The sequence below is a fragment of the Podarcis tiliguerta genome (genome assembly GCF_965153285.1).
Source record: "Podarcis tiliguerta genome assembly, chromosome: 6".
NCBI lineage: Eukaryota > Metazoa > Chordata > Lepidosauria > Squamata > Lacertidae > Podarcis > Podarcis tiliguerta.
The window spans coordinates 49,658,474-49,684,777 of NC_139539.1; the positions used below are offsets into that span (position 1 = coordinate 49,658,474).

Here is a 26,304-nt window from a genome sequence, read left to right on the forward strand (position 1 = left end):
AGGTGGAGTAAGATTAGAGTTTTAAGCTGGTGCACAGGGGGCGGAGATCCAGATAGAGCTTCGCCGGTCTAAAGCTCAGACGTAGAGCTGGGACGCTGAGACTTGTAAATGGAGACTATTCTTCAATAAAGACTTTGATACTGTACTACCGGCTAGCGTTGGTCCTTGGTGAGCTGGGACCCGGAGCCAGCTCTGACAATTGTTTATTGTATTTTTAAAGTATGTAATTGAATGTTACTTGTAAGCAGACTTGGTAGGATTTATATCTCAAAAGGGAAAATACAAATAATTTAAATAAATAACACTAAATAAACACACAATTTGACACTTTTTAGTAGATTTATAATGGGGAAATTTCTTTCTATAACCAAATCTATTTAGCAAGCAGCTTTATTGTGAAAGGCAGATAACCTGCACCCCACAAAAGCCAGATTGTCACTGAACCTCTATTCTAAGAATTAAGCAAAGGCCAGACTTGCATTTGTATTTCTTTTTTGCTGTAAAACTTCTGTTTCCCTCTTACAGTGCACAACATTCTTCTCTATCCCCATTTATTCTTTTTGGTTTAATGCAACTAAATGTAAAGTGGTTTGAGTCTATAGTGGGGATACATAAGGCAAGTGAACTGGTCAGTCTTTAGGATGGGGAACCTGTGGTCCACCCAATATTGTTGGACTCCATCAGCCCCAGCCAGCACTTTCAGTCCTGTTTCCCAACTGAAACCAAGCCCAGGTACATGAAACTTCATTTTGACTCTCCCTCTTCTATTGCCTCAAATATTCAAAATTTAGACTGTAGACTCCTCAGGGATGTGTGTCTTGCCATTTCTTTATGTTGTAAGTGCCACTGTTGGTGCTATACAAATAATAAATAATGTTAGATAGAAAACATGGTGCAGCACCAGCAAGCAAGATTCCACGCTTGTGTTTCTTTGGCTGGCTATCATTGGAGTGTGTGTGTGTGTGTGTGTGTGTGTGTAAAGATTAAACTCCAATTAAACTGTAATTGAATCTAATGAATACCAAATACCTGACTAGCTGAATAAGCAGCTCATAATGGAAAATTATTTTCTTGCAGTAACATCCCTAGAATGGTAACATATACCTTTTAGGGGAAATTTTTAATTTTCAGAATGCAACGTTCCTCTAGGTGGACTCCTGAAGTTCATCAAGTCATTATTAGGTGGAATTTTAAGAAGAGAGGCTGCATTCTTGAAACTGTTTTAATATTAATCCATAGTTTAATTAGGTAATAGCAGCTGCCTACAGGCTTCACATCCTCTTGAAAAGGAAAATAAGTGTGTATGTTAACCGTTCTATGCCTCTTTCGTTCCTTTTCCATGTTATGAGAGAAAAAATTTCCCTAACAACTAAAAATGGACTGCAAAGAAGAGAGCGACATGGACCAGAATCCAAATCTATTCTGTATATGGCATGGCTGTTCCTGCAAGTCCAGTTGAGATGTCTATTACAACATGTTCCCATATTTTCTGGTATCAATTTCAGTTTATGCACCCTGATGATGTGAACAGTTTCTTGCTCTCTTGACTCCTGTCCATTCTGGTTGGTGAAAGCCAGCTGAGGGTGGGGCCTGACCAGGTAGGTCAGGGTGTGGTGAACACATCTTTGCACAATGGAGTGGTGCCTGCTGCCCTTAAACAAGCAGTAGTCCATCCACCCATAGAGAAGCCCACTCTGGACCCTGCAGTTCACAGTAACTATCTCCCGGTCATGAATGCCCCCTCATGGACAAGGCAGTAGTGATAGTGGTGGTGGTACAACTGTAGGAGTTCCTGGAAGAGACAATCTATTTGAAATTGGCTCTAGGAATCCCACAAGAATCCCTCTTTCTGTCTTGTGATTACCACCAGTATGTTTCAGCTGAAAATATGAAAAAACAAATAGTTCATGCTCAGGTTTATGCTTCCCTGACCCCAGGCTAAGAAGAAAACACCTATGGTCTGCCCACCTGGCTTTAATAGTAGCCAGAATTTGAGCACTTTACACCGCAGGCCATTGTAGCCAGGGCTACATACAGTGTAGTATGGAAAAAAGAAACTATGTAAGTTGGTCCATGTCTTCTAGCTCCCTCTGTTGACAAAGTATTTCTGGCCCTGTGGGCTAGATTATCTAGGGAAAAAACCAGCATTAGCCCAGACTCACAATTCTGTTTAATTCCACATCAGTAAAATAGATCTCATGGTGCTCCAGGCAACAAGTCACATTTTTCAGAGAACTCCACAGAAATTTGGATAAAGGTGTGCAATTAGTCCATTTGCCACATATGCTTCCCTTTGCCTTGGCAAGCCCTGCAGCTTTCCCTTGTGGAAATGGCAAAGACAGAAGAGGGCAGCACACCAGATACACTTCAAGACAATGTCAACAGCATGGATTTTCCTCTGGTGTTTATCTCGTACACCATCGTATTTCTAGCTTGAGACAGTTTGCTGATTACATAAGCACTTGTCTCTGGCGTACCATCAGATAATCGGACCTGGCCTTTCTGTGCAGACAAAAAGACCTATAAAGCTTACTGTCTATAAGTAGAGGTGCAGAGACAAAGCCTTTTACCAGCATTTAGCAAAATCAGTGCTTTGGGGAAAGCATAGAGGAGGGTTGCCGTTCACAGCTATTTAGACAAAAGCTTACAATAAGAGGTGAGAGAGAGGATACACAGGGGAACAGAAGAATAAGGGGCTCATTAGGTGACCCAAGAGCTGTGTAGCCTGCTGCCCATGCTATCATTCACCACACTAGACACTACCATGACAGCTAGAAATGCTGGCAGAAGATGGGAAAGGATTTAAACACCCTTGAATGTCATACAAGAGGGAGACGTTGGGCCACGTTCACCTTGTCCCATCATAGTAACAAGCAAAGACATGACGTGCACCTGTTGAAATGATTCCATGCATGCATCTGCTCAGTGACAATAAATGCCACATTTTGTATGGAAAATAGCAAGCAGAATTTCTTCTTACATTAGAGCAATAGCCTCCACTTTCCCCCATAACATTTCCCACTGCTCTTTTTGATACAGAAGTTGATCTAGGTATCAGGATCCCAGCAATGAATAGATTATGAACATAATGTAATTTGTCTTGAAGATTTCACTGTACCACAAGTTCTTTTCTTCCCATTTTAAAACTAGGAAATAACTAGGTTATTTTGGCGAGGAAGCCAATACACCGGACTTACCAGCAAAGTTTTAGCATTATATGAATAAGCCAGGAGAGTTGATGGCATACACTCTCCTCTCTTCCTTTCATGTGTAGCAATTCCCTCTCCCTTTCCTAATTTGCAGCAAACCGTAATCCAGGGTTTAATTTTTTTAAACATTATTTTTACTCTTTAAAAATGCTCCAAGAAAGGAGAGGGGGAAAGTGGATTCATGATTGGCACAAGGGCCAGCCAATCAATGCAATGCAAACCCAGCTTCTGTTGAACATCAGGAAAACAGTTTCCCCTGAGTTTAGTTTGGAGCAAATGATTTTACACGCACTTCAGAGTGGGCTTATTGGTAAAATTATGTACATCTAGATGCATCCTAAATTTGGCAGCCATATTTAATCAATGCACAAACTACTTCCTGCTGAACTGAAGTTTTTGCATAGGAACTGGACAGTGGCACGAAGGCAATAAGGACACCGGGGGCAATATGTTGAACCAGTGTCAGTGGCTATGGCTGTGCAAGGTACAAATCTGATCCTGCTGAAAGTTGGAATTCCCAACCAAATTCTCACTAGTTCCAAAGCTTGTACTAGAAACTGCCTAAACATTTTCCACCATTTCTCCATGATGAGGAGAGCTAGAAAATGAGTTACAGTTATCAACCTTAGCTTTGTAAAAATCAAACTCCCTAAACTACTTAAATGATACAAGTATCTCAGCAACTAACTAATGCATTCTAGTGCACTAATAAAAACAAACAATACGCTAAGATTTCAGCAACTGCAGGGAAACTAGAAATAACTGCCTGCATTTCAGCAGCTCTCAGAAGGGACTATTCCTAAGCAACAAGAAACATTCAACTCTAGGAAAAAGAAGTGTTTTACCTCTGTGCAGAAAGGTGTGAGCTGTGGATGGACCACTGGCTGCACATACATATGGAAGGTGGATTCAATCTCCATTGTCCGACCATTTAGCTTCAGGATGGGGAACTCAATGATCTCCTACAATAAGAAAATTAATACATTAAATGTTACTTTTAAGAAACATTCAGGGAGGTTAAAAGGCAAGCTACAACTGAAAGGAAAGTACACGTAATATCTGACAAAGAGCAGTAGTCAGGATGGGAACAATGGCTTGAAACCGAAACCGAAGAACTACAAGCAGAGTGAAATGAAATGGGGATTTCCTGCCCCCTCCATCCTGCTGAGCCCCCTGCGCCCCTCAAAAAACCACTCAGGAGGGTCACTGAATGCAACACAGAAGACTGCAGCAACATGAGCAGAATTCCCTGCTGTTCTGGCTCTGTTGGATGGATCCAAGGCAAAGGGATTTTTCTCAAAGGACCTCATCGCTCTACACATGAGGGCAAATTTAGTCCAATTTCCCTTCTCCAGCACTTATTTTTTGAAGCCACAACACTCTCAAAAATCTTGCACTGAAGCCAACCACACACTGGTTAGGGCACGTAATTGTGCCTACCATGTGAGCAGGGTAGGCAGCAAAGAAGGCCGATTTTGCTGCTGCCACTTCATCCTCTACTAGTCAGCTGTCACTCTGCTTTGCAGTAATCTTAATGCCCTAGTTGGTGGAGAACCATATGAGGTGTCTAATGTCACAACTGCCTGGGCTTTGTGGGATCAGCTTCAGTTGATGCAGCCTGAGGACGTTGACAAGTTGCTTGCGGCTATGCGTCAAAACTGCTTACTTGAGCTCAGTTCCTCAGTGATAATAAAACTTAGCCAGAAGGGCATGGCTAGGTGGATCCAAGCATGGTGAATGCATGTTAAATGGCAAGGTGGTGTCTGCTGCTGTGAAAGAGGCAGTAGTGTGTCTATGCCTAAAATTGTTCACCCTGCACCCACTAGTCTGGCTATCAACTGGTTTCTAATACACCTTTCTTAGGAAGTTGATTGAAAGAGTTATGGTGAGTGCAGCTGCAGGCCTGCTTAGATGAAGCTGATTATCTAGACCCATTTCAGTCTGGTTTCAGACCTGCTTTTGGGAACGAATCAGCCTTGATCACCCTAATGGATGGCCTTTACTGGGAGAGGGCTAAAGGGAGTGTGGCATTGCTTCATCAGCTTGATCTCTCTGTTATTTTTATACCATCAACCATGATATTCTCCTGGACTGGCTCCGTGGGATGTTCTGGAAGTAAAAAATGCTATTGTCTGCTATTGCCTGTTTACCACATTTCTGTAGATCTTATTAAAATTGTTAGTATTAAATATTATCATTATTTATTATATGTGGCCATCTGTTACATGATACTTTGCAAAGAGCAAGCTTCACAAGTTCCTACCCAAGGGGGCTTTAAACCTAAGAATACACACATGAAATAGAGAAAAGGGAGAAAAATGTACATTGCATGTAAATATACAAATAAACTTCAGCTCACATACCACAATATCATCCCATTTGTCCCAGGTGCAAATAGCTAGAACTGAAGGCACAGCCTGTTGGGTTTCTCAAGACAAATGTTAGACTCTATCTTCCACCCACACACCATATCCATATATACACACACACTCATGTACATAACCCTGTACACTGTAGACATTATTATGTTCTGTGGCAAATTTATACTGATAAGAGGGAAAGAGAAACAACAGCATGTTGGACTATTTGAAAAATCAAAAATTTACATGGGCTTGTTAATAAAAAGTTTAAGCAAATGCAGTTATGATAGATTTAGCAATTATTAAAATATACACATGGAATTTAAAAAAAACACCCAAGGAATAAAAACGATAAACTCCTTTGTCTCTTTCCTCCACACTCCACCCCCTCCCGAGTTTAATGTAAGAGGAGTGACAATTTGCTTGGTGTCTTTAAAGGATAATTTGTCTGCGTTATTTAATAGAGAAGCATGATGCTGGGGCTCTGGAGTGCAAATGAGCCCACTGAGTGATAGCCAAGCATCGAGCCTCTCAAATCACTTGTGGAGAAAAGAGAGAATAAAAAAAATTGCTTTTTAATATTCAAAAACAGTTTGCAAAATTTAATCAAAGCACAGCAAAAGCTAACATTTTTACCACTTTGACATTTTTATTAGTGCTTTCATAAATTTTTAAAACATGAATAGAATTAGTTTAAAAACAACAACAAAAAACTGCCTGAAAACATCTGGAAGAGGGAAAAGACGACGAACGAGAAAAAGAAAAGCTCCTCTGCCAGGCAACATTTGCATCTTAAGAAGCCAACTGCTGCTGTGCAGGCGCTGAACAAAGCTTTTGGGCCCTGACCATACCACCACTGCCCATCATGACTTGTGAGGCCATAAATGTCAGGCAATGACATCAGTATGCTGACAAAGCAACATGTATACAACAAACCACTTTAAGATTTTGACTGTGTATCCCTCCTTTGGAAATAAAAAAAGGAAGATAAAGAAAAAAGGAACCTATGATTAAATTCTGTAAATACTCGTATCAAGCTTTTATTTGGTGGGCACCAATATAGAATTTATTAAAACCTAGGAAATACAGGGCTCTAATCCTGCAAACTACATTTAGGAGAGGCAGGTATCACAACACCACCCTCTATATCAGAGGCAGGAGAACTGTAGAGAAATAGGGGGAGTGAGGAGAATTTTTCTATTTACAATTTAAAAGTATGAAAAAAAATCAGAAAGATATTAAACACTCAAGAGTAAAGTTAAGGTGTAACTGCTTTTCAGCATTCTGCTATTATAAAGCAAAGAAAAGTATACTGATAGGAAAAATAGATACTATTTGTCAGATGAAATGAATTTTAGTATAGGGAATCTCCATGATGAGGGCAGACCATTTGTACAAATTTCAAATAATTCAGATTCAAACGCCTTAGTTACAGCAGTTTACAAATTTTGGCTGGAGTGATTTTTGCCACTTCCAACATTTTTGTTTGTTTCTGGCCAATAGATAATGTATCTTTTAAGACAACAGTAGTACATGACCAGGACAAAATTCAATAGGTACAATTTTACCACTTGCTATAAACACACACTAAATTCCTGTTCAGTGATCAGCAATTACATGAAGGGTGATAACTGTTACAGAAGGTGCACTTCACTGCATTTCCTTTAAAAAGCGGTGGGGGGCATTTTAGAAATCAAAAGATTTTTAGTTTAAGAAAGGCGTTCAGGCACCAAAAAATATAGAGTTTGAAAATTAAGGGCTTGCACCTTAACTTCTGCAGAATGTAAGCTTTCTAGTCTTTCTATAGGCTCACATGCTGCACTCATATGCCCACAAGTCGAGCAGAGTATGTCTGAAAAATTGATGTGCTGATAATGCCCGTTAGTAACTTTGCTCAATTTACTTTTGATTCAACATGCACATGTTGCAGTTGATAACAAATTTGCATGAGCTTGGTTGTCGTAATTTAACATAGCATATATTGTATTAAACAGAAACATGTCACTGCTCCTATTTCAATACAACCACAAGCTGTAACCAGGGTTTGTTGCGGGGCTTGGAGAGACAAGCCACAAGTCTTTGTTTGGATACCATGCTAAGTAAAACCCTGGCTTAGCTCACAGGAGTACAGAAAGAAGACTGGGAAAGGAGTCGATGGCAGATGTTCTTCTCCAGGAACGTCCTGCTCTCCCTTCATCCTGTGCAATTCACCTCAAGGAACACTCCTCAGGTAGAGAAACAACAGGTAGAGAAACACCTTCAAGTTTCCCTTTCCCCATCACACTATATGCCCCCTGCTCACCCATGAGCCTCATGCAACACACAGCAAGAAGTGGACATGGTCTGTCAGTGATAGGGCTTTTAACAGCATCAAGCCTGCCTAAACCTCTCTCTTCTACTACCCCTAGCAGGTCAACTCGTGGGACAACAGATGATCTTAGGCATTAAGGGAGACGGACCCAGGCACGCAGGACAACTTCAGGAGGGCTAGTTTAAAACAGCTGGAGGAAATAAAATGAACAAGTCTGAAAATTTTTATGATAGCCCAAATTATTGCCGGCCTATGAAAACTATCAGACTACAAAAGACTGACAGGGAAAAAATCAGATGCCCTCGGGAAAAATACAACAGCTTTACTTTCCCACCTCCTTTTCTTGGCTTTCTTGAAAGGAGCAGAAAGGGCCTTCCCAAAAGGCTGTTATCCCAAAGATCGGGGGGGGGGGGGGGAGGCAGAGAGAGAGAGAGAGAGAGAGAGAGAGAGAGAGAGAGAGAGAGAGCAATGACTTTTTCTTCCAATGTCTGACAATGTTTGTTCCACCGGTATCTACAACAACAGATACCAGCCCTATGAAATCAGCACCACTGCTCACTAACAATGTTAACCAGCCCCACAATGAAATGTAACCTGCGACACCCTGCGCTACTTTCCATTTAAAACTTCCATTTGAAGCACAGCAGAATTTGGGGAGCCTGCTGTCCATCCTGCTAATAAAGACAAGTGTTGGGACCTTTAAAGCTGCCATTCATCTTACGCCTTTATTAATTTCCATTTTCCTAAACCCATGATACATCATGAAATTAGGAGCTGACATTCCTGCAGAAACAAAAATATCTATCAAACATAAAGAGGGAGAAAAAGCGCTCCATTACCCAGAATTTATGGCTTAAAGCCGATCTGTTTCCACTTTTTTTACAAGCATATGGTTTGTTTTAGATAGCCAAAATGTTATTACAGATCTAGAATTTCATTAGGAGCTATTATGAAATGGTAAGCACTTACACACACACACAAACAACAGGCTGTGTTTCAGAGCACATAGACACAGACTGGCAACTTCTCCAGCTTTCAAGTACTAGAATACATTCACACTGTCAACCCAATTCACAAAGAATTGATGGGAAAAGAAGAACAGAGAGAGGCTGGAAGTTCACGTGGTTGACCTAGCCTGAGCAAAGGGAGTTGGTGCTGCAACGGTACCACCACACGAGGTACAGGGACAGTTAAGAACATTTCTGACTGAACCAAATTGGTAGTGCAAATACAAAAAAAAAGCATATTTTGGAAGTTCAATCCACCTTTGCCTTTCCACCAACTTAAACACTCTCTTTCTTAGCATTCCTGTTTTTTTGGGTTTTTTTTTAGTGAATCATGCCACTTAAGTCAGGCACGTTCCATCAGCAGAATATTATCCGTGTTCTGGCCACTCCACCTCTTTTCCAAACTCTGACCTAACAAAGGAAATCCCCATCCCCTGCAAAGTCTTTTGCGCTGCATTAAACCCCAGATTTTGCCCACTGTTGACAGATTAGCAATCCAGGACATGACACTCATTTGCTTAAAGAACCCCATGACACCAGCACCTCAAACACTGAGCCTAGTCATCACACTGCACTTTCCAGCAAAGCAATAACTGTTGTATGCCGAAATTGTGCACTGTCTATTTTTGCTTTAGGATTTTGCCACAATGCCAGCACAAGTTCACTATAACATGAGATACTACGACTATTACTCAAGGAATTATTATGCCATTCCCTTAAACTATAAACAGAGCGAAACCTGTTTCTGTCTGCAAAGCACACTGTCACAATCTAACTAAAAAGGAAGGCAAGGATTCAAATTGCTGGTGATGAAATAATAATCTTTTTAATTCTCTCTATCCATTATTATGAAATCTGTATACAATTACTTGATTTGAAAACATCTGCACATAGCCCCAACTCATACACAAACATATTTGCATTTATATGGTAGGAACACAGTTTCTCATAGCAATTCTAACCTATAAGAGAAACACTAAAAATCAACTCAACACACACACAGAGAGAAAGAGTGTAGAGAAAAAAGTTATACTCTTACCAAACATGCCTGCTTTAAATCATTTTGTACACAAAAGTCTGCAGTACTTGTGTTCTAAGGAGTTGGCAGCCCATGAAGTGTTTCTGACCCGCCACCCTCAGAGGAAAACACACACGCACACACACAGGCAGCCCCCTTATGTAATTTGCCTACCCCACAAAAAGTCGTCAAGAAACAGATGGGAGGCTGAATCTCAACTGGCCTGTTGAAAACTTAAAAGAACTTCCCTTTCCAAGGGATTAGGAAAATTCATGAGGGCCTGTGATTTCAGCACTATAAATCCACCCTATATTTCACTCCACCCTCCTAAAGAAAAAAAAAGCACAACCTCCTGGCATGATGTCGCTAAGACAAGGAAAGGGGGGGGGGGGCTAAGGATCTAGAAACTGTGAGCTTTCTTCCTGAAAGGAAAAGCTACAAGCTTAACTACCTAAGCAACTTCTGAAGAAATCTTGACTTGGGAACACAACGAAAAGAATTACACCGATATCCACAGAGGAACACTTTGTCCACAATATTGGAGGACCTTATTAGATTACAGAAATAAAATAGCCACAAAAACATTCAGACTCTCAAATGTTTATCTGAGCAGTGGGCAAGAAGCACTCAAAGATCAGTATAAATTTATTGGCAGTGGATAAGATTACCCTATTCAGTTAAAAAAACCGCAATTGAGAATAATGTATTTCTGCCCCCCGCAAACGCCCTTGCCATTTTTATAAATAAATATAAAAAATGAAAGATGCCACGGGAAAATCAGAGCTGACTGTTCTTCCTGCAATAAAAAAGCCCAGTGCCGCTGATAGTAAGAGATGTTTCTGATAAGAGAAAGGGCAGCGTTCCTTACTTAAAAGACATCCTATTTGCACCTCCAAAAGAGGAAGGAAGTCAGAGTTTCAGCGGCAGCAGCTCATTTCATTCAACAGTTTTTCTCCTATTCTTTGAAAAAGACAAGAAAAAGTCATTTTATGTACAAGGAGCTTGTTTCTTAAACAAACACTTGTGTTTTTGATTTACACCACAGGCTGCTCCTAAATAATTTATGGCGGGTTAAATTTATTGCATAGCCCTGGCCGGCTGCAAATTCGAATTGCCAAATAATTAGATTTTAGGGCAATGCTTATAAATTATCCGCCGATTTGTCCGGACTTGTTTGTCAGTCGCTTTGTGCTCCAGGTCATCTTTGGCATTTTGCTGTTTGTGTTTTAATTGCTGATTTACACTTTGACAGATGAGAGTTGATGCCTCCAAGTTGGGGAGGGGGAGTAAGAGATGTGATAGAAGAATCGGAGATCGTAGAAGGCAGGGGTACCATCCCCCATCTTTTTTTCAAAGGCAATTAGAAGAAGGGACAGCATGTGGACAGTACTGGCCTAGTGAATTTTTAATTATTATTTTAATGAGAGCTGGCTGAGTTGAGCAGTCCTACACTGGCCTCCAGGGGTAATGGACAACATGGCTAAACAGCCGTCTGCCCCCACCCCACAGAGAGACACACAAATACACCCTCAAAAATTCTACAGAACTGACCACACAGACTCATTACAAGAAAGAAAAGCCACTACTGTATTAGTTTAATGAAGGGTCGTTAACTATTCCAACACACATTTACATATATTGCCATTCCAGCTCAACACATCTGTCTTGAAATACTTAAACCGGTATGTTAATCAGGTACACCAAAAAGCCTTTCTGGAGAGTAGTCAATTCCAAATTACATTTGCTGCAGCTACCTGGAAAAAAATAAATATGCATACTATATATGTAACAACATGCACACAGAACACAGAATTTTAAAATTGGCAAATGTATATGTGCAGGAGAAGCAAGAAAATGCCAATTACATAAATGCTTAAAAGTTCCATGAATAAGGTTCAACAACACAGTAAAGTGGCATGAGATAATGAACCAGACAAAGACAATTATATGCTAATTTCTGCTGCCAGAGTTCTGAATTCTATGCTTTCCCCTGTAACTTTTTCAATTCATAACCTTTGCCATTTAACAACATTAATAAATCCTAAATTGAACATACTAACTTAAAGTACTGTGTCCCAAGCATCCCCTCCTCTTAAGTCCAATTCCACAATACATCTATGATTTGGTTGCCCTTACACTCTTCATAATATCTAGGCTACATTCACTCTGCAGTAAATCATTGGCCTTTGATACTGGAGGTGTGTGCTTTTAGAACTCATCCTATTCCTTATAATTGTACAGTAGTTTGTTTTAACTGTTTTTAAGTCTGAAGTTCAAACTGTTGTAACCTGCCCTGGGACCTGCTGGAGAAGGGCAAGTAATAATTTATTACTCCTACCACCCCCCCTTTTAAACACAAAATCATTATCATTCAAAAATTTAGGAACCTCAAAATGCAGTATAGTAACCATCCACTGAGGTCACTGTTGAATCACAAACCATACTACTTAGTGTGAGCTGAAGTTCACAAGTTTAAAATTAATACAATTTTTCATAAATGAAACAGGGGTGAAGAGTGTTAAAAAGGAAATTTATGCAAAGGCCTATAAGACTACACAGGTTGCCTTAAGTGAAGAATCCAATCTGTATAGTTCAACCAACACTGGAAACAAAGAGACAAAATCTGAATTTTAAAAAATGTTTAGAAAGAAGGCGGGAATCAAGAATGACTTTTCAACAGGTATTAAGAAACAAGTTTAATATGGACAGAATGCCGCAGAGCTTGGGACCCTCAGGCCCATGGGCTGAATGCAGTCCTACAGGCCTCTCTATCCAGTTCTCAGGGCTCTTCCTCAGGTCATGCTCCCTCCACAAATACTTCTGCCTGGCTGGAATGTATCCTGCAACTGTGATAATGCCTCTTGCTTGCCTGCATAAACCTCTGATTTGCGTGTGGCTAAAATGTAGCCTGGTGCACTAACGTAAGAGCCACATCCACACCCACTTTTGCAATACTGGCATGTTGACTCCAGAAAAGCTGATCATGAGGAAATGCAGCCTTCAGGCTTACCCCTGAAATAGATGGGATACCCATACACAGGCAGCCAGGACACCTTGGGGGAAGGCTGTGTTCTCCAAATGAAGCACTCACAGAGCACAAAGGCAGAAGAGGAGGAAGAGGAGGAGGAGGAGACGACACAGGCACTTCTTGTACTATTACATATTTCTTTCCTCTAAAGAAGGAATGGCTAACCCCCAGTTCAGGCAATTGATAAAAGGTCCCCAAGCAATTTCTTCTGGCCCCAGAAGACTAGAAGATTTTGTCAGCACTAGCAAAAAAGGGGGGAAGTAGACATAGCACTCGTTAATAACCCCCTCCTCAACTAATCTACACAGATCTACTGAGAAGAGGCTGTGTGCCTGTATGTACAAGCAAGATTGTGTATGAAAGAGTGTGGTGTGGCCACAACACCCACCACTGACACGCAACCCTCATCGAGTGTTGGTCAAGGGTGAAAGTGGCCCTCAGACCAAAAAAGATGGTGGAGAATACTGTTTAAGATAGGATACCAGGCTCAGTAAACTGTTTACTTTTATCCTAGCAAGGCTATTCTTATGTGGGAATATGACAGAGTCATCAAATGGAATGTGCAAGAGAAATGGAGGAACCAGAGTAATGTAGAAAATAATATTAATGACCTTGCATGTCAGGAAAACAGTATGAACCAAAGCATGTCTCCGAGACAATTCATATAACCACTGGATGTGTATTAGCTGCTTGAAATTCCTTTACATGCCAGCTCACTGTCCCTGGCTGGCCGCTCTATACAAATACCACCAGAGCGAAAGTCACATGTCAATAAACAAATGCTACATTGGTACCTGGTTTTCCACATATGGCACTGTCTGTACACCATTGTCTTGTCACAGGCAAAGAACTAGCGGGCAGGAACTTCAAGGAGTTACCAGATATATGCAATGGTTGTATGAGGTTTCTGAACTCCAAAGAATGTAGTGCATGTGCCTGAGGCATAGACTTAGACAAGGGAAAGAATCCAGGGACACACACGCTTAGACTTATGATCAAGAATGCCACCCATCAGACTGTATACACTACAATGCAACTTCACAAAGCTACTGATTTAACAGGAAATGTCATTTTCGGTGACCATTAGTGAGAGCCATAATAAAGAAATAAATCTGAGTACCTCCAGAGCACATGGCTCTGGAATGCTTGGGGCACTTTGCTGCCTTTTTAAAAACTAAATTGTTTGAAGATTGTTACATAGAACAATTACACTAGTAGCAATGTTACATTAATTAAACATTAAACCAACTAGCACTGCTACAAGCAAAAAAAAAAATTAAATACACCCTCACTAGATGAGATACATTGGACACTGCCTTTTTCTGCTACTGGAGCTGAGCATTTTCTTTTACTGCAGATTTTAAGCTATTAACTAAATTTGTAAACACTAGTAGCCCATGTCAAAGGATTCTTACAAACTTGGAGCTGTGAACGCTGTTTTCAAAGCTCCCCCGCAGGGATCTGGCAAGGTGGGGCCTTGTCACTGGTGGAGGAGGGGGGGAGCGCACCGCCCCTGGCAGCGCAATCCTGTTGGGATGTGATCATGGCTGCCCCCCCCACCCGCGCTGGGCGTCACGCCCCCACAGGCGCCATGCCATGCCCCCAAGACACCCGCCAGCCCCACCCTCGCCTGCTTTCCGCCCCCCGTTGCCGGAGCATGAAGCTCCGCCACTGGGCCTTGTGTGTCATAAGAAGCTGCCTTATACCAAGTCAGACCATCAGTCCACCTAGCCATACCTGAAGATACCAGGGATAAAACTCAAAACCTTCTGCATGCAAAGCAAGCACTCTACCAGTGAGCTATGGAAGAGAAGTAGGTCCAGCACTAGCAACTGGAATACCTGGGAAGTGGGCAAAGAGGACTAACCAGTATTGCTCTCCCCAGCCCTCCCCTTTTGCTGCTGCCAGCCTCCTCTAGAGGAGAAGAAAGGGAGTCAGCTGTAAGCCTGGTAGGAAGTCCCTGCCCGCTCCGAAGTGAACTTAATTCAGACTGCTGTAGGCTCCTAAAGTGCATTTACTAGCACCAGTTTTGTGGATCAACTTAATTTCAGTTTTTTTTTGGCATCTTTATTTTGGTTGTCTTAATTATAGATGTCATTATAATACAGAAATTACCCAATGATTGTTTTTATCTTATTTGAATGAATCAAAACCAGTGCAGCTGCTGCTGCTTTGCTGGTGGTGGAGGTGGCAAGGCCGGTACACTGCCCATGTGGGCACCTCCTCACTTCACCTCATGGGCAGGACAGCCCTGGTTCTAGGCTACTTGCTCCATATCCCAGCTTTGCCGTGCCTGGCCTTCTATTTTCTTTCTGACTTATGGCCCTGATCCTACAGGCCGGTCCCAAACACAACTCCTGGTTCTCATTCTGTAAGCCATCAGGAGTAAGTTCCATTCCATTTTTTAAAGACGATGGCATTCTCAGAATAAACCTGGACTTGTGCCCTGAAGCTAAACCTCTTATGCTGAAGTTCACAAGGGCAATGGCTGGTTAGTTCAGGTTTTGCTGTTCTTCAATCTGTCCTGAAGTCCAGGGCTCTAAAATGAAGCTCTTTAAATAATTTTCAGCAAAGGATTCTGCAGGCATAGGTTAGCTAATCTACACATCAGCCTGTTCTCCAAAAGCACCTCTCTATATTCACATTAAATGCACATAAGTAAAGATATATAACTTTGACACACAGAGCAAGTTCTCATTTTTAGTAAGATATTTTTGAGTAAAGTCTCTTTAGTGTCTCTACAGGTTCCAACAAAAAGCATAGCAAGACAGCCCTGGGCAAAGGAATGCATGGTGCAGGTGAGCCCTGGGCACAGTTGATGAAAAGATCCAATTGAATAACGTCCAACCTTAATGCACTATCTTCCCCTCAAAATATATAGCCAAGCTGCAGCGGCACATATTGTTACATATTCCACAGCAAGGACTTGGGGGGCATAGCTCCTTAAAGTTGTAGTAATAGTATTCCACTCATGCTCCATTTTTACTACCAGCTGTAAAATAGCTCCACATGCATCATGGTTTTGCATCAAAATGAACACAAGTCCAAAGGGACACGCTAGAGCAAATTTACAGCTTTGACAGGACTTTGCACCCAAGGCTGGGTGCACAGGAAATAGCCAGAGAAAAGTTAAGGTTTTCCTGCAGAATTACTCTCAAAAAATCAACTGCACCTTCCCACAGACACACAGCAGTTTTGGAAGATTGTTTTTAGCCAGTTTATTTCAGGTTACAGTAAGCCTGTGACTTATGTGCATTTAACTTGTGCACATTCAGCTTTGAATGTGTGGTAAAAAAAAATAATACAGGGCAGAAAGGGGCCAAGATTCCAGGAAAAAAGACTTTGGCAATCCCACCCGCCACTGAACCCAGTAGGTTTCAACTATACACAGTTTTGGCTTCAGACACAACCCCCAGAATGTAACGCCCATGTAAGTTAGGGGCTTACTGTAGTTCCTCTTCACACAGCAAAGTAACATAAAAGAAGGCACATCTACAAGATGGCTAATATTGAGCTGCATCTTCTCTAGGAACTGAGGCACAGATTAAAAACACTCTTTGAAACAAAGTAAGAAGAGGGCCTAGAAAGGAAGCTGAAGATGGTAGCGTGATTAACAGTGAACATCACTCCAGTATTCTCCAGGGCACCAATTATTGGGGAATGAGAAGGAGGGAACCTTAATGAAATCTACACCCCGCACCCTCCAATTCCCCCCCCACACCCATTTAAGCTAAGCATGCCCCACCCACATTAGTATTCTATAACTAGGTAAGAGGACAATACAAAAGGGGTGGGCTCTTGATCCACCACAATCCCCTTCAAGCATTATGGTTCCATTAGAAACAAACAAATAAAACAAAAATCAGGAGGAAAGTGCTTAATATAACTTTAAAATACTTGAATGCTTAATGCATACTGGAAGAAACACACTTTTTCAGCCCAATAAAGTAATATACTAACCTTATCGGCTCACATTTTTAACTGCAAACCTGAATTAAAAACAGCCAGATGACATGGCTCTACTGAAACCCACAATCCTGAGTGTTCATTACCATGCTGACGAGGAGGCTCATTTTGATTTAGCAACCCTTTCCAATTCAAAATATTAAGCAGGGAGACTAGAGATCTCCATAGCCATAACAGTATAGAAATCTCAGCTGCATAATACATAACAGTCATATGCAATATCCTGAGAATCTCCACTTTCATTTTTTAAATTAATTTTCTTGCCCTGCTTAGCTGTGAATAATGCTGGATTATTCGCATTTAGAAGGGGAAACCAGAAGGGATACATATTGTTTGGGCTTCTGGTGATCATGAAGGAAAGGACTAACGCATCTACCTAGGTCTACCTGCACTCGTACTGTCTCCCAGTATCCCAGGTGTTTCTTTCCCTTCCACCGCTCTGCCAGAATAACTTCCCAAACTGTAAATGCCACCATTTTTAATTAGACTTGCTGAGCAATAATAATTGTTAAGATTAATTTGGTTAAAAAAACAACAACAATACAGATGGAAGAAATGTGAATAATTGTGATAACATGGAAAATTTCCAGATAGACTGAAGGAAGTCTGAAAGTGGAAAGATTAGAATTGGATGTATATTTTGACTGGAACGTTTTTCCTTTATTGTTATATTTGAAAATTTTATAAATAATTTTTTAAAAAAAATAAATAGATAAAAAAGGAGTGCAATTGAGGCAGCCTTGTAATCACTGGATCCCAGGCCCCTTCCCATTCAATGGGCATCCCCTAGGAATGGTCCTCCCATTCAAACAAGCCTCGAAACAGATCTTCCGGGGAGGGGGCGCTGGGCAAAATAGACAACCATGAATGCGGGGAGAAGATACGTATGCCCCCCCACCTCTCATCCTGGACTGTCCATGCCAGCAGGGGCTTGGGAGTGGTGGACCATCCACTGCTTCACTCCCCATTCCTCCCCACACCAGATTGCATCAAGTAACCCGAGCAAACAAATAAATTTGACTTTCTGAATAATTTTATAATTTTTAATTGCAGAATATTAAGTATGTGTTGCATAGAAACACAGACCCAACTGGCAAAATGGGAACCTACGCAGTGTTTCCAGATGTATTTTCCATGAGGATGGTAAATTCTAAGCAAAATTGTGGAAGCAAGTTGTGCAATCAGGATTGATCCAGAGGCCCAGAACAGCTAGAAGGTACCTTTTAAAGTGGTAAAGAACATTGGACTTCAAAATTACCACTGAGTGAGAAAAATGCAAACAGGGAAAGTCAACAATTTGAGGTGCTGTAATTCCAGCTCCTCTGTCATATCCAGCATACATTCACACTCAAAGCCGTTTCACTATCTTGCAAATTAGGGGAGTTGGCTATTCCCACTGAAAAGAACACAGGCAGTGTAAAGGATAATAAATGCATTATCACAACTTAGAAAAGATGAGCTTTCCTCCAGAGTCCATGTTTTCTTAGGAGGAAAGGCTCGATAAAAAAATGCATCATGAAGCTCCTCATGCCAAGAGAAAAACAAAGAGGTGGATCAGCAACTTACAGGAGTGAACAAAGGGAAAACATATGACAAATTATTATGAATTTCTCTAGCGCTTTTAAATAAATGCAGAATACGTTTCTGTCTTCATAATGACTCTGTGTAGTAAGTAGTTTCTCATTTTAAAGATGAGGAACTGAGGGTGTAAGAGTGGATTGCCAAAGTGTGAGCTTACGAGGAAGCCTAAGATCTGAATATTCTAATCCAGATTCTACATTATCTGCTAGTGAGATATAGATATCTCAAAAAAGGGAAAGAAAAATGCTTAGGAAACAACTACTCTTCAGATGCAACATGTTGGAAGACACAGATTGCAAAGCCCTCAATGCCAAACAGAAGGTCTCCTGTAGAAAACTAGACAAACTAAAGCCAAACAATTACCTGTGGATGGATTTGCGGCTTGTCACATGTGGCCTCAAAATCCAGCACTAAGAAGTAGTGATACCTCTGCGGGGGAAAGGATGACATTGCTGCCATGGAAGCAAAGCCGTGAGACGCCAGTTTCCCGGTTGTAGTGGAACCGTACCGCTGGGGGAAAAAACGCAGAAGGGAGCGCAGAGTATTCCTCGCTCTTGGGAGTAACTTGAGGTGAAGCCTTGCTGCTGTGGTACGGACAAGTGCTACCATTGAACACCTAGCAGCATCTGGAACTTAAGAGAGAGAGAAAGAAGCTGGTGTTACTCCCAGATACACACTTTACAGATAAAAATTTGTATTTCCATGATGGCGGTAAAGTATTTGGGTGGAGAGATGGAAATTAATTCTTATTAAAATAATATTTATTTAAAATACGTACACGCTGCCACTGAAACAAAGTATCCACAGCAACAACAAAATAACTAGAACAATAAAAATGCAAGAATCAAATTATTAAAATATCATCTAATGCAGTTCAATAAAACAGCAGGAGAAATAAAAATCCTTTATACATCTCCCTTCCCAAATGCTTAACCCCTGCCCCCCAAAACCCTTTTTTTATACTTGCTACAAAAAGCAAAAATAGAACTAAGACAGCATCTGGTGAGCAAAGTAACTATGAGCAGCCAACACTAAAAGTTACTATGCCTGGCCCAGTTCAGACTCAACAATGGATATGACAAATAGAATAGCACATGGGTCGGCAAACTGAGGCCCGGGGGCTGGATCCAGCCCAATTGCCTTCTGGATCCGGCCCGCGGACGGTCCGCAGCATGGATTGGCATGGGGATTCTGATCTGTGCCATTTCCCACACACACACACCACGGCGGCGCCTCCTCCTGGCTTCTCCCCGCCCTGCCTAGAGGAGGAAGGTGGCTGGGCTTTGCTGAGCCGCAGTTGGCTGAGCACCATTTTGAGCAGCCCCTCTCTGGAGCCAGCCCTTTCGCACCGCTCATCGTCCGTCCGTCCGCCACCGCCAGCCCCTGCCACTCATAAGGCACAAGTAAGCAGCCACTGGGGCTCATCCAGTGCTGTGGAGAAGGGAGAGGAGAGGGGGATTCCCTCCCCCCAAAAAATATAGTCCAGCCACCCACAAGGTCTGAGGGACAGTGGGCCAGCCCCCTGTGGAAAAAGTTTGCTGACCCCTGGAATAGAATGAGTAGAGTTGCACATAAACTAGGAAAACACATGTTCAGCTCCCTTCTAGAGTAGGAAGCTCACAGGCTGACCTTGAAGAAGTCACAATCTCTCAGCCTAACCTATCTCAGAGGATACAATGAACTCCTTGGAGGAGCAAGGTTGTTGTTGTTTTTAAAAATTTTGCTGCTATTTGGCATCACTGGAAACTATGTATATATATGATTAATAAACTTTTAAATCATACTGATCAGTTACTACCTTCAGTGCTACTTACTTGTACCATATTTGTGCAGCTTCTATAGCAGTAGCTTATACTACAGATGTCTAAAGACAACCAACTGTGAGCTTCACCTGTTAACTCATTCTGACCACAAGAGACCTGCATACACATACCTAAGACCTTGGCACTGAACCCTCCCACCCATCCCCAACCCCTCAAAAAAATCCTTTTCAAGATGCTTGATCTTCAGCACCTTTCCTAAATGGATCTCCAAGACAAAGTTACTGCCTTGCAGAGGTTTCGTATAATATTGTACCCTGGAATACTGAACAAGGATTAGAAGAACACACGGCTTCCCACGTTGAAAGCTCAAACTGAAAACAGAGAAACAGAGCTGCATGAGCAGAGTTTCACTAGTGCAATGACACTTTCCCATCCTCTCTTTGTGTGCCACCAAAATATGCTCTGGGGGGTTCCCAAACCTCTGGAGCAGATGTGGGGGTGCTGCAGAGCAGAGGCGAGGGCAATTCCATTGCACAACAGAACAACCCTAAACTTTTAAGACCCTTTGAATCATTTGTCTATACAGTGGTACCTCTGGTTAAGTACTTAATTCGTTCCGGAGGTCCGTACTTAACCTGAAACTGTTCTTAACCTGAAGCACCATTTTAGCACCACCAGAGCACGATTTCTGCTCTCATCCTGAAGCAAAGTTCTTAAACTGAAGCACTATTTCTGGGTTAGCGGAGTCTGTAACCTGAAGCGTATGTAACCTGAAGCGTATGTAACCCGGGGTACCACTGTACTCAAAACTAGCATAAGGTGCGGGATGAAATTATTCAATACCTTAGTATGTTAGACCAAGAACACATCTTAAGTTGGCTGAGTCACCCTTACTAGACCCAAGAATACTGACTGAGCAATATCAGCACCACACACACTACCTAAACCCATAGCTTTTCAGTAGGTCTTACTGTGCCATCAAGTTCATCCCCAAAGGCCCTGGCAGGTTAGTGCTAGTTCTTCCCTCCTGCTGATGGAGGCTACTTGCGGTGGAAAACTGCAAAGCTTTAGACCTGCCCTCCATTGGTATGTACATTATTCACATCTTCCTGCTGCAAGCAGGAACAGGAAAGACCCTTTGATGACCATTAGGTGGAACAGAAAAGACTTTCCACCAAAAACACAAAGGCAAGAGGCAGAGTCCCTTGCGAACATTAGGGGTTATTTATACAACAGACACCAACTGCTCCTCTGTACCCGTTAGTCTATCAGGTAAATAATGTGCGTGCCAAAATACACACTTAATGAGGTAAATAATATGCCTTAAAGAAGAAGTAAAGCTGTATTTACCTGGGAGACCAGTGAAGGGCCAGATTAGAAGATAATTGAAGATGAGCAGGTCAGGTAAATACACATTTTATAACCTTCACACAGAAGGATTTTTGGTTAGAGAGATGCACTCACATGCACACAGAAAGGTTAAAGACTGGGCCACTTTGCAAGTGGAGATTTTTACAGAATAGGCTGGTTCACACTGTGGTGCATTAGCACCGGGGGAGGGGGAGAAAGAAGAGGGGAAATGGCAGAAGTGAAAGATGTTGCTTCCATAAAGCAATGGACCAAGCCTCGGAAACTGGAAAGCCAAGCTACAAAAATAATAAGCAGCTGCCCTTGTAGCCTAACATTATATTTATCCTAGAGGTTCCTTGCCATAACTACCATCTTTCCATCTAGCGCCTTTTATTGTCATTAATAAATACATTACAGCCAAATAGAAGTTAGTAACAGTCACTTCCAACCCATCATAGAGTAACATGTATTTGAGAGAGACGCCTTTTAAATCTTCAAAGCTGCCAAGCTGTGTAGCTGTAGGGCTATCAGGCAGATGTAATGCTCTGGAGTAAAACAGCTTCGCTAATATTTTACTGTGGCAAAACCCAGGCCCTCACCAACTGTACAAGGAAGTATACAGAACAGCAAGAGCCACTGTATCAAATATTAAAATATATCCAAGAAATGCATGCAGCTGTACCCAGCACCCAGCCACACATGCTTATTTCATATATATACACCTCTTACACATAAATAAATTTTCATGAGCATGAGCAATTAACCTTATTTTAGAATCTAGCTCTGAGATTTGTACAGGGGCTAAGACAAATTGCCCCTTTCCCAGCCAGTAACATGAAACAAGTTTAACTGATACTTTTCTTATTGAATTGAGATGATGGAATGTCTCCCAAACCTATTCATGTGTAAGGCTTCCACAAACAACTGCTTTGCCTCATATTCTTAGATATGAAGCCTGCACCAGAGCTTGCCATCCTCAAGGGAGAAGAATTTCAGTCATGGAAGAAAAGTAAAGGGCAGAAGTCCATAATAATCACACATATCCAGTGCTTATTTTCTTGAAAGAGAAGTGTCAGGGTTCATATCTGTCTGGATATCCATCTTCTAATATGGAAGCCCTGCTCCAGCTTCCAGATTTAAGATATACCATGGGGTGGGAGGATCGTGGTTCCTTTTGGGTTAAGGGAATTCATTCTACATGGGCTGAGAAGAATTCTCCTTCATCACCATTTAACTTCACAAGTTCTAAAGTACTGCTTTTAAAGCAAGTGCCAGGACTCATTGCACAGATTCAGAGGGGAGGAGTTGGATGAAATTAATAAATGCCCATGAGAAAGAGCACACAAATGGCAATACTGACATTCAGACTTCAACAAGCTATTTTAGAGAAGGGAAGCGGCAATAACACCCCAGCAGTAACTGTCTCTATAACAGCCCCAAACTTTGAAGAAGTTTTTTTTCCTAGAAGCCACACTAAATTTCAGTGTTCATGCGCATCTCCTCAGACTCACGAAGTGGCATCAGTCCCCAGATACCATTCTGATTCTGAACAGTTGGTGTGGTACTGACTAAGGGGTGTGTGTGTGTGTACGATCCCAAGTCCAAGCTGGGAGGATAAGAAGCATTAACAAAATCTGTGTGTCATACTCTTTTTTAAAACATGTGTGTTCTGTAACCTGTATAAACTCTGACCTGGTTTGGGCCTGCCTGGTGCAATTTGGCCCATGAGGCTATTTCCCTCAAAGCAACACCAACCCACCCATCAGCTGATATTGCTGGTGGCATCAGCTGGTGGGCGGGACTTCCTTAAAAAGCATGCTCTGCCCTGATCACTTCAACCTCCAAAAAGGATCAGCATGTAGCAAGCTTTCCAAAGAATCAGCAAAAGCAGGTAGACCCAACTTTGTCTTCATCACTGTGCAACAGAGCAGTCACTGCCAGAGTCGGTCCCCAGCACTGCCAGAGACTGCTCCACTGCACAGCAATGAATAAACAGATGATGTTTTGCAGCACTCTTTGAAGCAGTCTCCTCCCTTTCCCTTTAAAGACCACTGGAGCAGTGCTTCAAAGAGCACCTGCTTAAGGGCAATCCCCACCCTCCCATGCTCAGATGGGATTGCAGGGTTTGCCTTAAAACAGGTGCTCTTTGCAAATGTTCCCCACTCCCTTAAAGAGGATCTCTAAAGTGGGGGTGAAGCTGCTGCAAAGAAGAGTTTCCAAACACTTTTCAAGTGTCTTCACCATTCCTTTCAAGTGCTGATTGCCACAGGTGAAAATCACTTAAAGGGGGGGGGGGCACAGCACAAGACTAGGGGGCCACAGAGGGAACTGAAGAAAACAGAGAAGTGACTGAGAAAAGAAAACAGAAAAGAAAACAGAAAACAGAGAAGTGAAGTATTTGGTAGAATGAGATTTCAGTTGTGCAAATTATTTACGCAGCCTAACGCGGAATTGCCTTAACATAATGGACAGAAGTGATTTTCGGTTATCCCTCACAGCAATAGAACAAGATATAAAAAAGCTTGTTTCTGGTCATCAAGCACAAAGGTCACATTGGTCAAGAAATACTTAATAGTATAATTTTTATGTAATTGTATTTTGTACTAATTATAAAAATTATAAACAAAACATGTTCTATTTACAAACAAAACATTTAAATGGTTAGCTTTCTACCAGTAGGATGGGAGACCACAGGAAGGAAACAAGGTCGGAAGAGGGTCATGGTCCGGAAAAGGTTGAGAAACACTGATTTATAGCTTGTCAGTTGTCCAGGAGAGCTAAACCACAAGCCAAGATTTGGATAACACAACAAGACAAGCCATGGTTTAGCAGAGCATGGCACAGTAGAGGAGCTGGGGAGAAGCAATGCAGCTGAGATCTCCTCTCCAGAAGCTGACACATTAGAGCTTAGCCATGATTTGGCTTAGCATGACATGTGAACTAGATCTGTCTCTCTCCCTATCTCCCCATCATGAGTCATGGGGAAGGAAAATGAACTATTCAGGGACCTGAACTCCTATCCTCCGACAACAGAAAATCCAGTTTAAACTCACTCATCAAGCATCGTTTCATGTTTTCAACCTGTCACAGCTTCAATATCTATAATTTCTTCAGTAAATAAATGAAAGCTGAACTTCTGAGTTTTCAAAAGATCATTAAGAAATAAAATGAAACGTCATCTAGATAAACACACAGAGAGAATGACGTTTTTCCTGCATGTCAAGGGTCAGATTATAACCTTTGACTGAGCAAACCATCCCAACTGGCCAGTCATGTCAATATTTCATATATATTCTCCAACTATTACTACTCCATGTTGCTATAAAATATGGCTAGGCATCATGAAGTACTTTAACAGAGTCAGTGTGTGTGACATGGAAAAATGTACAACATTCAAACACCCAATAACTCGGGAAATATCCACCTGGAGGAGTGCAAGATAAGACATTTATAGACCATTACAGATTATAGAAACTTGTCCATGATTTCATCTCCTGCTATTGGTAACTTTTTCTTATGAAATACTAGAATGCTTTAAAAAAAAAGAGGAGGGGTTAGTTTGCTCAATACATTCTGACACCTAGGGCAAGTTTGTCTGTGCTCTTGGTCACTAGTATATCATACAAATAATCCTCTCATTTTTCTATTGATCGGAAAGAAAACTACCATATGTCCCTAATCAACAGCTCCTTTCAGATGTTGCCTCCACAAGTAGACTAAACATGTGGAGAGGAGTCTTGCAACTGCCAGTCTCACCTCCAATGCACCCCATTTTCCCTATCCCCATCCTCAACTCATAAAGGTAGGTACACAAGAGGGGCTGCCTACCCTGTATAGACGTAGGCACTCCACATACTGTGGAGGGTTTCCAATTGCATTGAGCATGTTCACACATACAGTTGTACAGATGATGGTGCCCCTTCTCGGATCTTTAGCCCTATGCACAAAGCCTGTATGTGGAGCCAACATGTACAGTTACACGCCCCACATTGACTCTGTGCATTGAGGGAACATGCCAAAGAAACTAATGGCATGTGCATATTTTAAGCATTTTTATACATTTCAGGAACTAGAAATTTCACAGATAAGAAAAATGGAAATTATATCTGATTCAGATGTTGAAAGGTGCTGATAATGTAGATGTGCCTGAGGTTGAGGTACTATGTAAGTAACAGAAATTTACCCACCCACTCCCCTCAAAATAAATGAGACAAGCTTTTTAGAACACAAATATATCAATCCTATAAAATATTGAAGATAATTTAAAAGTATTTCAGAAATAATTTACATTTGAACATGGCAACACTGGGGTGTGATGAGCCATTCCAGTTGGCTGCATTATTAATTAATAATGATGTGATAATAATAAAAAATAGACTGCTAGAAATATTAAGAGGATACAATATCTTAGCTATAGAAGACACAGGTTCTTGAGTGTGTGTGTGTGTGTGTGTGTGTGTGAAAAAAACGGTCAGAGCTGAGGCCCATGATAGCCTCCACACACTGTAGGTGAAATTAACTTGGCACTTCCAATTGTTCTAGAAAGTTACCTGACCAAAATAACTACCTAAAGATTCATGAAGATTCACTTAAAGCTTAATTATATTTTGTATTTTGATATCCCTGTAGAACAGAAGCAATATTGTATTGAAATTGGAGCTTGCAGGGGCTGGAAGATTTCCCTTCTTTGGCAGGAGGTAGCAATTCAAAT

The 26,304-nt window shown here is 41.5% G+C and overlaps 1 protein-coding gene across 2 annotated transcripts in view; it reads right to left on the minus strand.

The window, feature by feature from the left end:
- Positions 1 to 26,304, minus strand: part of ERI3 (ERI1 exoribonuclease family member 3) — a 200,324-nt gene that overhangs the window by 151,809 nt on the left and 22,211 nt on the right. For both annotated transcript variants that reach the window (XM_083446137.1, XM_083446138.1), the window contains exons 2-3: positions 18,844 to 19,112; positions 4,055 to 4,171 (exon numbers count right to left, since the gene is read on the minus strand). In XM_083446137.1, the coding sequence (XP_083302263.1) occupies positions 4,055 to 4,171; positions 18,844 to 19,112 (386 nt within the window). The remainder of the gene's footprint in view (positions 1 to 4,054; positions 4,172 to 18,843; positions 19,113 to 26,304) is intronic.